The sequence below is a fragment of the Anabrus simplex genome, chromosome 1 (genome assembly GCF_040414725.1).
Source record: "Anabrus simplex isolate iqAnaSimp1 chromosome 1, ASM4041472v1, whole genome shotgun sequence".
Lineage (NCBI taxonomy): Eukaryota > Metazoa > Arthropoda > Insecta > Orthoptera > Tettigoniidae > Anabrus > Anabrus simplex.
Genome location: NC_090265.1, coordinates 1,153,835,275 through 1,153,849,823, shown reverse-complemented (window position 1 = coordinate 1,153,849,823; position 14,549 = coordinate 1,153,835,275). Strand labels below are relative to the sequence as shown.

At 37.3% G+C, this 14,549-nt stretch overlaps 1 protein-coding gene across 7 annotated transcripts in view; it reads right to left on the bottom strand.

The window, feature by feature from the left end:
• Positions 1-14,549, bottom strand: part of Ero1L (endoplasmic reticulum oxidoreductin-1-like protein) — a 194,439-nt gene that overhangs the window by 21,962 nt on the left and 157,928 nt on the right. For 5 of the 7 annotated variants that reach the window (XR_011017600.1, XR_011017599.1, XR_011017596.1 and 2 more), the window contains exon 12: positions 8,257-8,366. Coding sequence is in view for 2 of the 7 variants with exons in the window: in XM_068225422.1 (XP_068081523.1) it covers positions 8,315-8,366 (52 nt within the window). In the remaining 5 variants the exon portion in view is untranslated. Of the gene's footprint in view, positions 1-7,719; positions 8,367-14,549 lie in introns of those variants that run through there. The other 2 variants (XM_068225422.1, XM_068225421.1) reach the window with 1 other exon arrangement.

Here is a 14,549-nt window from a genome sequence, read left to right as displayed (position 1 = left end):
TGCATAATAAATTTGGCAACAGGACTGTCAAGTTCACCTAGTGCAGCAATACCTGAAGTTTTGTGTGTATATGAATAAACAAAATCTGCATTATCTTTGGATTTCTATGAGTCTCAATGTCTGCATTCTTTGAAGAAGAAAGGAAGAAAAAAAAACCCACTCTTCTTTTCCTACTTCTGGGCTGTAGCTATGCATTTCCAATTGTAATGACTATCAGTATCCTGCCACCAAATATATGCATTTTTGCAATCCTAATGTTCTCCCTTCCTCTTCAAAATTTTGAAATACATCTCCTTCAATAAGTTGCATTTTACTTCTTTGTTTACTTCACCTTCTCTTTCACGACTGAAATGGTTTATACCAAAATTATTTATTGTCCTTCATGATGAGTTTCGTTAATCCTTTCTTTTCAAGGACTGCATGAGTAGGCATAACAGGTAGTTTAAGCACTACCCTCTATCTTTACAAAACACTGAGTGACAACATCAATAAATAACTAATGCCCTATAAAAGGAAAGCAGTCAAGCATAAAACAAACTTATTGGCCAGGGCACCAATATCTCATTTATTCTTTATTTAAAACTATCACATAACAGATCAAAATTCATTACAAAAGTCATTACAATTGGAAATGCATAGCTACAGCCCAGGAGTAGGAAAAGAGCATATAACTTATGTAAAAGGTATTCATTTTTAATATACAAAAATTCAATCACTATTCTATTAAGACTGATCAAGAGTATGTTTAAGTTTAACTGCTCTGTGCAGTGAACATACATAACACAAAATATTCAAGTTTTACATGTAAAACTCTCATGTGCTATAACTTCCCTTTGGCCATTACTTTGAAGGATTCTTCCTGGTTTGTAAGGAGCAGTAATTGCAAAGAGCTTTTTACATGAAAAACTCATGTGCTATAACTTCCCACTGACCATTACTTTGAAGGATTCTTATATATCCTCTTCCTCCTTTGTAAGGAGCAGTATTGCAAAGCTCCTTCGCTTCCTTTGTATACATGCCAGAATATTATAAGTGACAAATATTGTGGTAGTTGGGAACAATAACATAAAGTTATCACATTCTTTTCATGGAGAAATCCATTGTGTACTGCTCCCTTTTAACTCCGCTGCAGGTCTCTGACCTTCATATTTCTAGACCACAATGGGTTATGCAAAAAAAAAAAAAAACACCACACACACACACACTCTCTCTCTCTCTCTCTCTCTCTCTCTCTCTCTCTCTCTCTCTCTCTCTCTCTCTCTCTCTCTCTCTCTCTCTCTCTCTCTCTCTCTCTCTCTCTCTCTCTCTCTCTCTCTCTCTCTCTCTCTCTCTCTCTCTCTCTCTCTCTCTCTCTCTCTCTCTCTCTCTCTCTCTCTCTCTCTCTCTCTCTCTCTCTCTCTCTCTCTCTCTCTCTCTCTCTCTCTCTCTCTCTCTCTCTCTCTCTCTCTCTCTCTCTCTCTCTCTCTCTCTCTCTCTCTCTCTCTCTCTCTCTCTCTCTCTCTCTCTCTCTCTCTCATTTTTAATGGATTCTATTACCAACATTCAAAACATAATCTACTTATTACTGTTGATGTGTCTGCAAGGGGGTACGTAGGCAAATTCCACTCCAGTAAAGGATGAAGTCCAAACCCAAAAATAATCTATAAGTTGCCAGTAATTGATATTATGAAAGTCCTTTTACATTTTTCCTTTCTCCAAAGAGCAGCTTCAGAAAATATTCCCTCCAGTCACAATATTTAGCTTACGAACTATTTCCACCATCTGGCTACTTACTGAGCTAGGTTAGAAAAACAAAGAAAGGCCACCAGCTTTAGTTATTACGAACTTGGGAAAATTTTCTAATATTTATGTAGGCTATTAAGGTCATAAAGAGGCAACCTGAGGTGCATAACAATGAGGAATATTATGTACCAAGCTGACCAAATTGACAGTTATTAACTTATTATGTTCAAACTTTTATGCACGAGAGCATAATTTTCTTTAAAAAAATAATAGTTATGTAACCATGCAGGGACTGCCTAACCAAGGCAGTGAAGGCATGCTTGGTTCACCTGGAAAGACATGGGTTCAGTTCCCCATCAGGAAGTCGGAAAGTTCAGAAACGAAATTTCCATTTCATGAGCGGCATGTGGCCCTGACGTTTACTCATGCTATAGGAAAAACAAGTACCGGGTTAATTCTTGAGGGCAAAGACAACCAGGTACAGAGCTAATCATTCTGTCCTACTGAATGTCGAGGTTAGAGAACCCTTTACCTTCAACTCCTCCAAGGGCCTTCATGGATTGTGTGGAAATAGCCATTAATCATGCTATGACAATAAGCAATAACAGAATTAACAACCTTTATATTTTCAGATTTTATTCATGCTGTCAGATTTGCAGATAATTGTGTGAATAGATAAAGAAAGAAAATATAAAGATGATTAGTAGCACTGATAAGAAGTGTACTCCTCCTGATAATGCAGATGCCAAGAAAAGTGTAAGTTAACTCTTAATTTGTAGCCTTGTAAATGAAATGCAGTTTGTGAAAAAAAATCTGTAAGGAACAGGAAGATAAATGTTGACTAAGTACCTAGAACTTTTATTATTACAAAAATGAATTATTATAATATCTTATATCTCTAGAGCTATAAAACAATCTTTACTGCCCTATGGCTAAAAAGTGCTGTTCACAACCACCAGATCCATAGATTATCAACTTGTCGTGCATAGAAGAGAACTGTATCATCACTACCTTACACTACTTATCCAAAAATAAATAACAATCAAAACAATGCTCAACTCAGTCCTTCCATTATATCTTAATTAAGACTGTTTATAAAAAGGCATCAGGCCAAAAACAAACATATATATACTGGAAGTCATAACAATCTCCATGTTACTTAGACAAATAAATTAATATTAAAAAGCAAGTACTTTATTTCTTTCTCTTCCACCTTCCAAATACATTAAATTAATAGCAAAAGTGCAGACAAATCCTAAAATGGTAAAATCTTTTGGTTTCCTTCTTATTCAGTGTCAAGGCATTTAGATCCAGTCTGATTACAGTTTCAAATTCAACGGAAGCTTTCAATTTGTTTGTCCGCAAACGAGTATTAAAGCCATTTCTAAGGATGGTTGAAAACAGTACCCTTGTTTAAATGGAAAAGTATTTGATAAGCCTTGTTGAATGGTCACCATCAAACTTCTAATTACTTCTAATTATCCATCGAAATCAATGCAACAGGTTGTTTAAGCAACCCATTACTGCTCTCTGCTTTGTTCTTGTGTTCTTACAACACTTACTTTTTAATTTTTTATTTACCTAATATATTTGCAACCCGTGTTTCACCTACAGGTATATCACGGGATATTTACAACATACTGATAAATTATTGAAGTGAGCAGAAGATTTTCTTGAATTCTGTTACTTCGACAGTGTTCCAGTGGTATTTCACAATCGTTGGCAGAGGTTTTGATCATAGCACAGCTGGTTGTTCTCTTGAGTATGTGGTGCATTCAGTCAACAGGTGTCGAGCAGTCTGTGGAGATTTCTTCAGACAGCTGCAGAGGGGTGAATCCATTACGTTAATTTTATGGAGATAAGATTTAAAGCGACCATGATTTATAATAACCTGGGTGGTTATGAAGTTGGGCCAGAGAGATGAGGACAGTCTGTGTGGTATATTAGGAATGAATAATTTTGTATGGAAGGAATCTTTGGAAGCGGTAAATATGGAGTTCCAAATTCTTGTATAGTACTCAGTTAATACTTGTTTGGCATGAATTAGAGGTGGTGATTTGTAGTCTATTGTATATTTATAGCTGGCAGCAATCTTGGCAAGATAGTCAGCTCTCTCATTCACCCGAAGTACTGTGTGTCCTTTAATCCAGTGAAGAGAAATCTTGTTCGTTTTGTTGAGGGTAATAAGTTTGTCTCTGATTTGAGTGGCAAGAGGATGGGTAGTTTTCTTATTAGCTACAGCAAAAATTGGAGCTTTTGGGTCAACAGGAATAGCATAAGTTGAAGTGCAGTTTTATGTAGTTCTATCCATTCCACAGCCATGATGATGCCCAATAGTTCAGCTTGGAATACCGAGCAATTAATATCTAACCTTTTTATTCCAATGAAGATTTCCTTCGAATTTTTCTCCACTACCATTCCTACTCCGACATGGTTTTGCCTTACAAGTTATTATTCTCATGATGTTTTCTGTATTGAAAGTTATTCATATAAGAAATAACAAAGGTATTTTTACTGTTACACCTATTCAATACAACCCACTGTTCTGTGGTTACATTTATAAACAGCTATATACAGTATATTAATGGTACATGTTTAGCCCTATCTAGAGGGCATCTTCAGCCTTTAGTCAAAAATATTAAATAAAAATGTGAAACAAGAAAGTAGACAATTAACACTGTAAAGCTAAAATTAGAATACAAAGACATTTGAAATATACAGTAGAGAACACTAAATTAAAACATCTGATACCGGGCGAGTTGGCCGTGCGGTTAGGGGCACGCGGCTGTGAGCTTGCATCCGGGAGATAGTGGGTTCAAATCCTACTGTCGGCCGCTATGAAGATGGTTTTCCGTGGTTTTGCATTTTCACACCAGGAAAATGCTGGGACTGTACCTTAATTAAGGCCATGGCCACTTCCTTCCAACTCCTAGGCCTTTCCTATCCCATCGTCGCCATAAAACCTATCTGTGTCGGTGCGACATAAAGTCAGTAGCAAAAAAATATTTTTAAAAAAATCTGATGATAAAATAGATAGAAGCAGGACCAACAGACAAGCTAACACTGCTATAACAGGAGGACGTGCACAACATCTAGACATACATAGAAACAACGTCCCATTCAACTATCAAATATTCTCTATGAAGGGCCTTACGTCCCAAGTAACTATGACGTCATCTACATTTCACCTTTTAGATACTTTTAGCAGCAATTCCAGCTAATATCTTATTTTATATGTCTCTAATGACAAACTCTGCATTCTCACCCATTATTATTTACGACGCATCAAATACGGATTTCACGACTCGCACAAAATTATATTTTGTACAAATGCTTATTTTTATTCAGTCTGGACACAAATTTTAACTATGGGCAGGATCGTTGGTGATTATATTGGAATTACATGCTTGAAAATATACAAGTACCACATGTCATAGAAAGATGAAGATCGAGTTTTAGCTCTGGAAGCATAGTTTTAGACTGACGTTTATTTTTAATCTATTTTATCATCAGATGTTTTAATTTAGTTTTGTCCATATTTCAAATGTCTTTGTATTCTAGTTTTAGCTTTACAATGTTAATTGTCTACATTCTTGTTTCACATTTTTATTTAAGTTTAGCATTTTAAGTTTGACTAAAGGCTGAAGATGCCCTCTAGATAGGGCAAAACATGTACCATTAATCTATATAACTGTTCATAACTGTAACCACAGAACAGTGCATTGTATTGAATAGGTGGAACAGTAAAAATATCTTTGTTATTTCTTATATGGTTTTGCCTTTTCGATCAGTCTGTGAAGATAAGAGGGTCTGCTTTATCTACAGCTCCTGAAGTATTGATGTTTATATGATCCTCTCTAGGATGGTTTCTTCTTGATCTTATATGGATTTCAGTTTCTTTCAGTGAAGGAACTACGGCATTTGTGGGTTGACCTCTGGAGATGGCTTTGATGTCGTTATGTACAAGGATGGCTGCAATGGGCATTGTGCAGGCTATAGCTTGCAAAGCATTGTTGGAGAACTGTATGCCTTTGTAGCAAATATCAGAAAATATATTTGTATTTGTTGCAATTTCACTTTGGCTCTTTTTGATATGGAGATCCTCCATACTTCTGCAGCATACAATATGACAGATAGAATAGCATGGTTGTATATCGTCATCAAGTGATAAGACATGCCCCAAGTCCCTTTGGAACACCTGACTAAGTTGTTCCAGATTTGCATCATTTTAATGTCCAGGTATTGCATATGCGGGTACCAGTTCATTTTGTTGTCCAGCATTACTCCCAAATACTTCATTTTTGACATAACGTTGAGATCCCAAGCTGTACTGAAGGATGAATGGTATATTGTAAGAATATACAACCCTTCCTTTCATAAGGTTTGTTTGGTAAACATGTACTCTTTAAACTCAATACTGCCAAAATCTCTAAGAAGTTATTTCGATGGTGACCATTCAACAAGGCTTATCAAATATCTTTCCATTTAAACAAGGGTACTGTTTTCAATTTGGCACCTTAGAAATGGCTTTAATACTTGTTTGCAGACAAATAAACTGAAAATAATATGACTTCTCACATGCTGCATATTATAGTTACATGGTTATTGCAGTTGTTTAAAAACGGACAGGATATGGATTTCAGTCCTTACGTTATCAATCGTTTTCAACTCATTTCTATGACAGGAATCTGGTTTATCAGTCTCTTTGCACACTGCAAGACAAATTTTGAAAAATCTGTTTAATGTACCTTCAATTAAGCACTGCAAAAACTATTTAACTGAAATCTGTAATATAGATATGGCTTATAGCAAGAGATAAAATTGCACCTTACAAAAGATGAGTACATGATGGCTAAGTACAAGCAGTTTGTTCTTCTTCTGCCAAAACGGATTTTTATATTAACATTGGTACAAATGTTATTACCATTTTAAACTTTAATCTCTCTTCATTATTGCCCTACTTTATTTTCCAATACACACTCTCTCTTTGGAATATTTAAAAATAAAACTAAGCTCAAGTAAATGGTGAACAATCCAATGTAAAGCTCTCATGGAGTAAGGAAGCCTAGCTTAGAAGCATTCTCCATCACTCGTCTGTAGGTTAAAAAAAAAATTAGAAGCAAGATTTCTACTTCTGAAGAGGCACATGCTCCTGAGGTTCACTCAGCCTACACCAAAAATGAGTATGAAGTTAATTTCTGGGGACAAAGGTCATCTGGCCTTTACCTTCCACTAAGCCTTTACTTTCCGCTCCTCCAGGAGCCTTCATGGCCTGTACGGAAATGGCTTTGCTTTATGCTTCATTGACAAGTGGAGGAGAATTCTTACAGTGATGTCCTCAATCACTCAACATGTTCAAGCTATGTGCAAGTGTGTGACAACTTAGTCCAGCAGAAACGTACAAGACATTCCAGAGCAAGGAAGGATTTTCTATATAACCTTGTGATATTACAGACCTCAAGAAAGTTTCCTGTCTAAGAACAGAGTATCCCCTAAACAGATAGATTTGACAGCCATTCAAACAGGCTTGATAATTGATCCTACCATTAGAACTGAGGCTTCTGCAACCTTACCAGCAGATGTTCATAAAGAAAAGCGTGGTGCCTACAAATCCACAATTCCATACTATAAAGATGGTTGGAGCTAGAGACACAATAACAGCTCTGTACATTTCTGTAAACTGTTCACACTGGATAACAAATTTATGAACATGGTGACTGAAGAATTCAACTGCTTTTCTAAGGAACCATTTATATAACAGTTATGAGTGTCATATGAAATAGCTGAATTTTCTCTGCTAGATCTGTCTTGCCATCTTCATTACAGACACGTATGTTTAAAATGCTTTGTCTACTGGGTAGCTTCAGTTAGAGGAAGCAGAATGATAATTACTGTTGGCAAAAATATAAGGGGCTTCTTACTTGATGTACAAGGGATTTGATGCCAAACAATAATAAAAATTACAAAAGGGAATAAGATATTGATCTAACAGAACCATACATTAATAATGAAATGTATTTGACAATGTATACAGTCTAATAAACAATAGGGCAGATGAACTTACATGTTAAGCCCCTTTAAACAACAAGCATCATCATCCAATAAACAATAGTTTGACAATATGAGTATAAAATCTCTACAAGTGTTTATTGGTGTAAAGACCCAATAGTTTCTCACAGCATTCCCAGATCTAAAGCCTTGTATACAAATGCATTACAGAGTATGTCTTAGTGTGAAATTCCAATACTTTATTCCATCAATCTGGAACAGAAAATTTCCCTTCAAACTTTACAGTGATAACCAGTATTATATACCATCACCTAGTGACAAAAGAGCAGCACACACTTTTCCTCTTCAGTGCTTCACATATACAACACACTTCTAACTGGATGTTCAGTGGCTTCCAACCTATTCTCCAAAATCCAGCACCAACAGAAATTTATCCACTGGCCTAAGTACTGTCACGTCGTCATGAGAAAAAGAAAAAAGAAAAAAATGAAGACGGATAGGAGTTGCACCAATGGAGAAACTAACCTTCAACTAGTGCTTCATGTGATGTGTCCGTGGAGAAGTCTAAAGGTGATTGACACTGCTACCTCATCATTTCTCGGAACATTTCTAATTCAAATATACTTGTAGACAACCTGTATTAAAAAACAAAAACAAATTAACCATGTTTACCACCATTATGTTCAAACAGATTATGTACAAATTCTTAAATCTGTCTGGAAAGTTAACACTCAAAAAATTGGATGTACTGGAAAAATTCTAAGCATGTGCATAACTGACTATCCCTGAGTGGTCAACAAATAAAGCATCATATTTTCAAATGAAGATAATCTGTGAAATGCAGTAGTATAGCATGATTAGCTCGTGAGCTCATCATCACAATTCATTCAAAGAGATGCTGACTTAAGAGTCCATAGGGCATACAATATTTTCAGTTCAATGCTGTTTGGAAAGAAATGCAATGAGAATTTCAAATTCCACTCATTGTTTACAACAGAATTTCCAACAGTAGGCAACAAACATCATAATACCCAGAATATAAAATTAGTAACAAAAATAGAACACTGCACTTCCCATATAACATCTTATCCTGTATTTGATTACAGTAATTTTTAGAAAGAAGCTTTTTCATACACTATTTGCAGAAAAAAAAAAATGAAAAAGAAAGGAAGATGATACATCTGATTTGACAGACCAATCTATTATCCATCATCTAAAGTGAACTTCTAAACCAAGCTTCCAAATATATGAGAGACGTATTGGGTGATATGAATAAACCGGAGACTTGTCTCTTGTCTCATAAATATTAAGACATGTCTGAAATGTATATGAATAAAAAAGCGATGTCTCAGCAGTGACCTTTGCTCCTTGAGACACAGCTCGTTAGCGGATTCTCTCGGAGACACATCTCCAAATGTATATGAATAAACTGGAGTTTAGTCTCTCTGAATGGAGACTGGTCTCAGAATTTCTTGAGACAGCCTAGAAGGTGACTCAAGCCGATAGAATCAGGCTGAAAACGTGATGGCGGAGTTTATGATGGTTTTACAACGGAGAAGAAAAATTTATAAACCACGAAGAAATTATCTCGAACATGATTATAAGGATCTCTACCGTTACCGGAAAGAAAATGTGGAATGGTTAGCACATTTTCTGGTGCGAATACACGAGATATTCATATAACAATAATGATAAAGATGATGACGATGATAGCCATTTGCGATAGGATTTACATGCATCATAAAGTCTAAAATGTTCAAAATCAAACCAGAAATATGCAAAACCGTGCAACATACAATTCTAATAATTTTCTTAGTAATTATTAAATTACTTTAATTATTCTTAATCTATTCTACATTTGTGATTTTTTCTGTACGTTGACATTTTTCTATTCACAAAACACGACTAACATTTTATAAATAAAATTAGTTCACAATCACGGAAAAGGCCGAAATAAAACATAGCTATGTTTAAGATATGACTTACAATTATTCAAGGTTTTCATTATTCACTTTGTCCTGCTCCTTAGCTGAATAGTCAGCGTGGTACTTTTCGGTTCAGGGGGCCCTCGGGTTCGATTCGCTGTCGGGTCAGAGATTTTTACCTTAAATCCTCAACATTCCTGCAACTCATACACAACACTATCCTCCACTACAATAACACGACAGATGACACCCCATCGTCGTCGGAGGGTCTGCCTTACAAGGGCTGTACCAGGCTAGAAATAGCCACACGAAATTATTACCTATTATTATTATTATTATTATTATTATTATTATTATTATTATTATTATTATTATTATTATTATTATTATTATTATTATTATTCACATTTTGATATCTGGAAGGATATTTTTTCAAGTCTGAAAATTATCGCTCTCTATCACATGTTGGCCAAATGGTATTGAACGAATGTGCGAGTATCTTTGGTCCTGGTGTAAGCTATCCCATTTATGTTTAAGTGCCGTAAAATTTCCTGCCCATGCCTTTTTCGATTGCACTGTTTCTAAGTTTGTTTAAAAGTTTCAACCTGCGTCTCGCGCCCTTGAAAAAATATGCTGTAACTGGTCTCACTACATTTAACAGATTCGCATAATGACGTTATTCGGCCAATGATTTGCTGCCTCTATGAGTGCTGCTCTTTCTCAACCATCCACTTCGGTTGTACTTGTTTGTTCTGCTCTTTTCTCCCATTCATGTAAAAGATTTTCCATTTGCAGTTGCAAAATCTGTTTTTTCACTGAAATGAGTTCTTCTGTTTTTTTCGAGAACACACTGTCGCTTTTCAATCTTTTTCGCTTGTAAATCTAACACTTTCATCTGTTCCAACAAAACCATTTTTTGTAGTAATTCACTCGTCAGCTGACAGATACCGGAGCCAGTGTGCGAGACTCATCTCAAGCGGAAGGAGACAAGTCTCGTTAGCGAGAAACAAACTTTATTCATATACATGACGAGTTCTGTCTCGCAAGTGACTTCCGTCTCAATCCTCCTTCGAGACTTGTCTCCGAGTTACATCTCATTTTTATTCATATCACCCATTATGTTGTTTTACACTATTTTTCTTTACATCTGGGTATGGTTCACATTTCACTTTTGAAGGTGGTGACGTGTAACTATAGTCTTGTTCCACCATTTGATAGCGGCACGAATGCACTCGTCACAGCCATTTTATAACAACACTGTTGTGTAGGAGCAGACAACATGGAAAGCAACCGTCATGGACAGCGCTACATGATGTGGTTCCTATGGAAAGAAGGTATGACCACTGCAGAAATTCATCGGCGCTTGGTGGCAGCCTGTGGAGAACATGCGCCGTCATGGAAAACAGTTTACAACTGGGTGGAAGGTTGGAATATAGGGCGACAAGGGAACCAGTTCTGGAAGGAATCTGACAGTATCAACAGCAGCCGACATTGCTCGGGTCGAACAGGCCATCCAAGGAAACAAATACATCACATTTACGAAAATAGAGGCAGCCACAGTAATTAGACGAAACACCCTCCAGCGGATCGTGCACGACCACTTACAGTTGGGGAAGGTGTCATCCATGTGGGTGCCCAGACTCTTGTCTGCAGACGAAAAGCAGAGGCGTGTGGACATGTGCAGAGAACTTTTGCAACGCCATTGTCAAGATCCAGCTGACTTCATGGCTAGGCTTGAGACTGGTGATGAAACATGGCTCCATTACCATAAGCCACAAACGAAACAACAATCAATGCAATGGAAGCATAGAGGCAGTCCACCGCCAAAGAAATGTCAAACAGCGATTATCACCTGTTCAGGAACATGAAGAAACCTCTGCGTGGTCGCCGTTTTGCGGATTTTGCAGAACTGGACACAGCTGTCAAGGCATGGGTACGCAGCACTCCAAAAGAATGGTTTCAGGAAAGTTCGTTATTTTTCCTAGTGGTTTTACGTCGCACCGACACAGATAGGTCTTATGACAACAATGGGATAGGAAAGGCCTAAGAGTTGGAAGGAAGTGGCCGTGGCCTTCATTAAGGTACAGCCTGGTGTGAAAATGGGAAACTATGGAAAATCGCCTTTAGAGCTGCCGACAGTGGTGATTGAACGCACTATCTCCTGAATACAAGCTCACAGCTGCACAACCCTAACCACATGGCCAACTCGCTCGCTGCATTGAGCATCAATCTAGAGTTTGGCTAGAGACCGGAAGCATGTATATGCCAGTCCATGTCTGGCACACTGATCCAGACAACAATAATCATCAAACTAATCTACCACAGACAGTACACAATCGGTCAAAATGTCCTTCAATTATTCTATACTCAGATTTCCATCCAAAATCACACATTTTCTATTATTTACTATTGTACTGTTTATGTACTGTTACTGTACACTTCTTTGGGCAGCATTTAGGATTAAGAGGAGAAATGTTTGGTTTATGGGCAGTTACTCAACCACAGAATCCCTTTCTTGAAATTCTCAATTCAGTCATGGTGCTAGCAGGAAAATTAGTAGCACTGCGGAATACGAAGTGCTACCCATATTTTACGAGTTTTCCAATATCCTGTATGAACAAGAAGCAGTACTAAGTTCTGATGCTAGGTGCCTCTTGATCTATGTCTCAACTATTATTGCTCTGCCACCTAGCATCATCATAATTGTATTTTGTTTCCAAGTTTCGGTATTTTTCTTTATACCACATTTTTGTGCTTCTGAAAATTTCAAAATGACTGATATCAAAGAGTAAAGAATGTGTATTAAATTTTGCTTCAGGGACAATGAAACCATGGCTAAAGCTACTGAATGCTAGAGGAGGCTTCTGGTAACCAATCTTTATATGCTAAGCAAGAACATCTGAGTGGTTTAAGCATTTCAAAGAAGGCCAGGAAGATGACAAAATATATTCAGGTCAATTGTCATCATGCACAACACCAAAATTAATAATTTTGTGTAGCTATTTCTAACTGAGTGCAGCCCTTCTAAGGCACACAACTCCAAAATTAATGATTTCGTGTGGCTATTTCTAGCTGAGTGCAGCCATTGTAAGGCAGACCCTAAGATGAGGGTGGGCATCATCTGTCATGTGTAGGTAACTGCGTGTTATTGTGGTGGAGGATAGTGTTGTGTGTGGTGCAGGATAGTGTTGTGTGTGGTGTGAGAGTTGCAGGGTTGTTGGCGACAGCACAAACACCCAGCCCCCAGGCCATTGGAATTAACCAATGAAGGTTAAAATCCCCAACCTGGCCGGGAATTGAACCCGGGACCCTCTGAACCAAAGGTCAATACGCTGACCAATCAGCCAATGAGTCGGACAACTTCAAAATGAAACTTGGAAACAAATACAATTATGAGGATGATAGGTGGCAGAGCAATAATACTGTAGTTGAGACATACATCAAGAGGCACCTAGCGTCAGAATACCGGTATCATGACAATGTACCCCACACACCTTGCTCACTGCGAGGGTTTACCACACAAAAGAAAATATGACTACCACCCCCCCCTCACTCCTCTCCCGATCTGGCCCCCGGGACTTTTACCTCAGCCCCCCCAAAAAAAAAAGTATGGTTCAAAAGGTGGCATTTTGACTATGTCCAAGAGACCCAAGCAGAATTGTAAAAGTTGATGAATACACTGAAGCCAGAATACGTGAGTGCTTCCAAAAATGGAAAATCACAGTATTCAAGCCCAGGGCAACTGCCTTGAAGGCGATGATAGAAAATAGGTGTTAACATCAAAGTATTCATGTTTTTCAGATCAAGTTCTCAAAAATTCTGGGGAGTACCTTGTACAAAGGTACAGTATGTATTTCAATTGAAGTCTAGTGATTTTCATGATCCATCTGCATCAGTGACTATCATTAAATATGGCCTACTGTGACAGTTTCGATAGGACTGATAGTGTGCTTTGATGAGAATGAGAGGTATATCTTTGTATTAGTGGACTTTGCACACGTGCCGCTTTCATTTGAGGAGTTAATAGTTTTATATTTATTTCCGGTCATCTGATTTACGCCACGAGACTGTAGACCTGTGTCGGCAACTAATGCATAAACCTGTTTTTGAAAAGAAAGAAAGAAATAAAAGAGAGAAGTGTGCTAGCAAAGTTACGAGAAGGTTGAAAGACACGTCCACGACTATGTCAAATTTATTACGTGTAACTAATCTCATTATTAGACCCGTATTGAACTATGCTATGATATAATAACAATTTGTTGGTTATTTTGATCCACCTTTTCAATATTGTAATTTGTACTGAAAAGGTGGATCAAAATAACCAACAAATTGTTATTATATTATGTCAAATTTAGCAGGCGACTGGTGTTATAATTAAATATCGCAATTGGAAGATGATGCTCATTATCCTAATAATATATACTGCATTTTATTATCACTGGTCTTGATATTACATGTGAAGCTAATTTTGTGTGATAATAAAATTGTGTCTTGAATTTGGTAATACTTCCTGCATGCGCGAGCGTGATGCGCAGAAGTTTGACAAGCACTTGCCAACTGTCAGCATACAGTCGGTCACTGGGTCATTCGCCAGACATTGTTCGCCAGGTGACAGTCTACATTCATTCTCCATTCTTCCAGCCGACTATGGAAAACAATATTCTTGCTTATGAATAACTTCGTGTTCTTGGAGACTTGTCACTTTAGCTATTTTTATTGATAACGACTACAATAGTTAACAGACGTCAAGTTGATCGAGACTGCTTAAGTACGTGTTCAGTGACAATATTAAGAATAATCTGTGTGTCGGCAACATCATTAATAATCTTTGTACAAGTTTCAGCTTTGAATCAAGAGGAGTCTAACTGACAATTCGACATGGAGACATAGCCC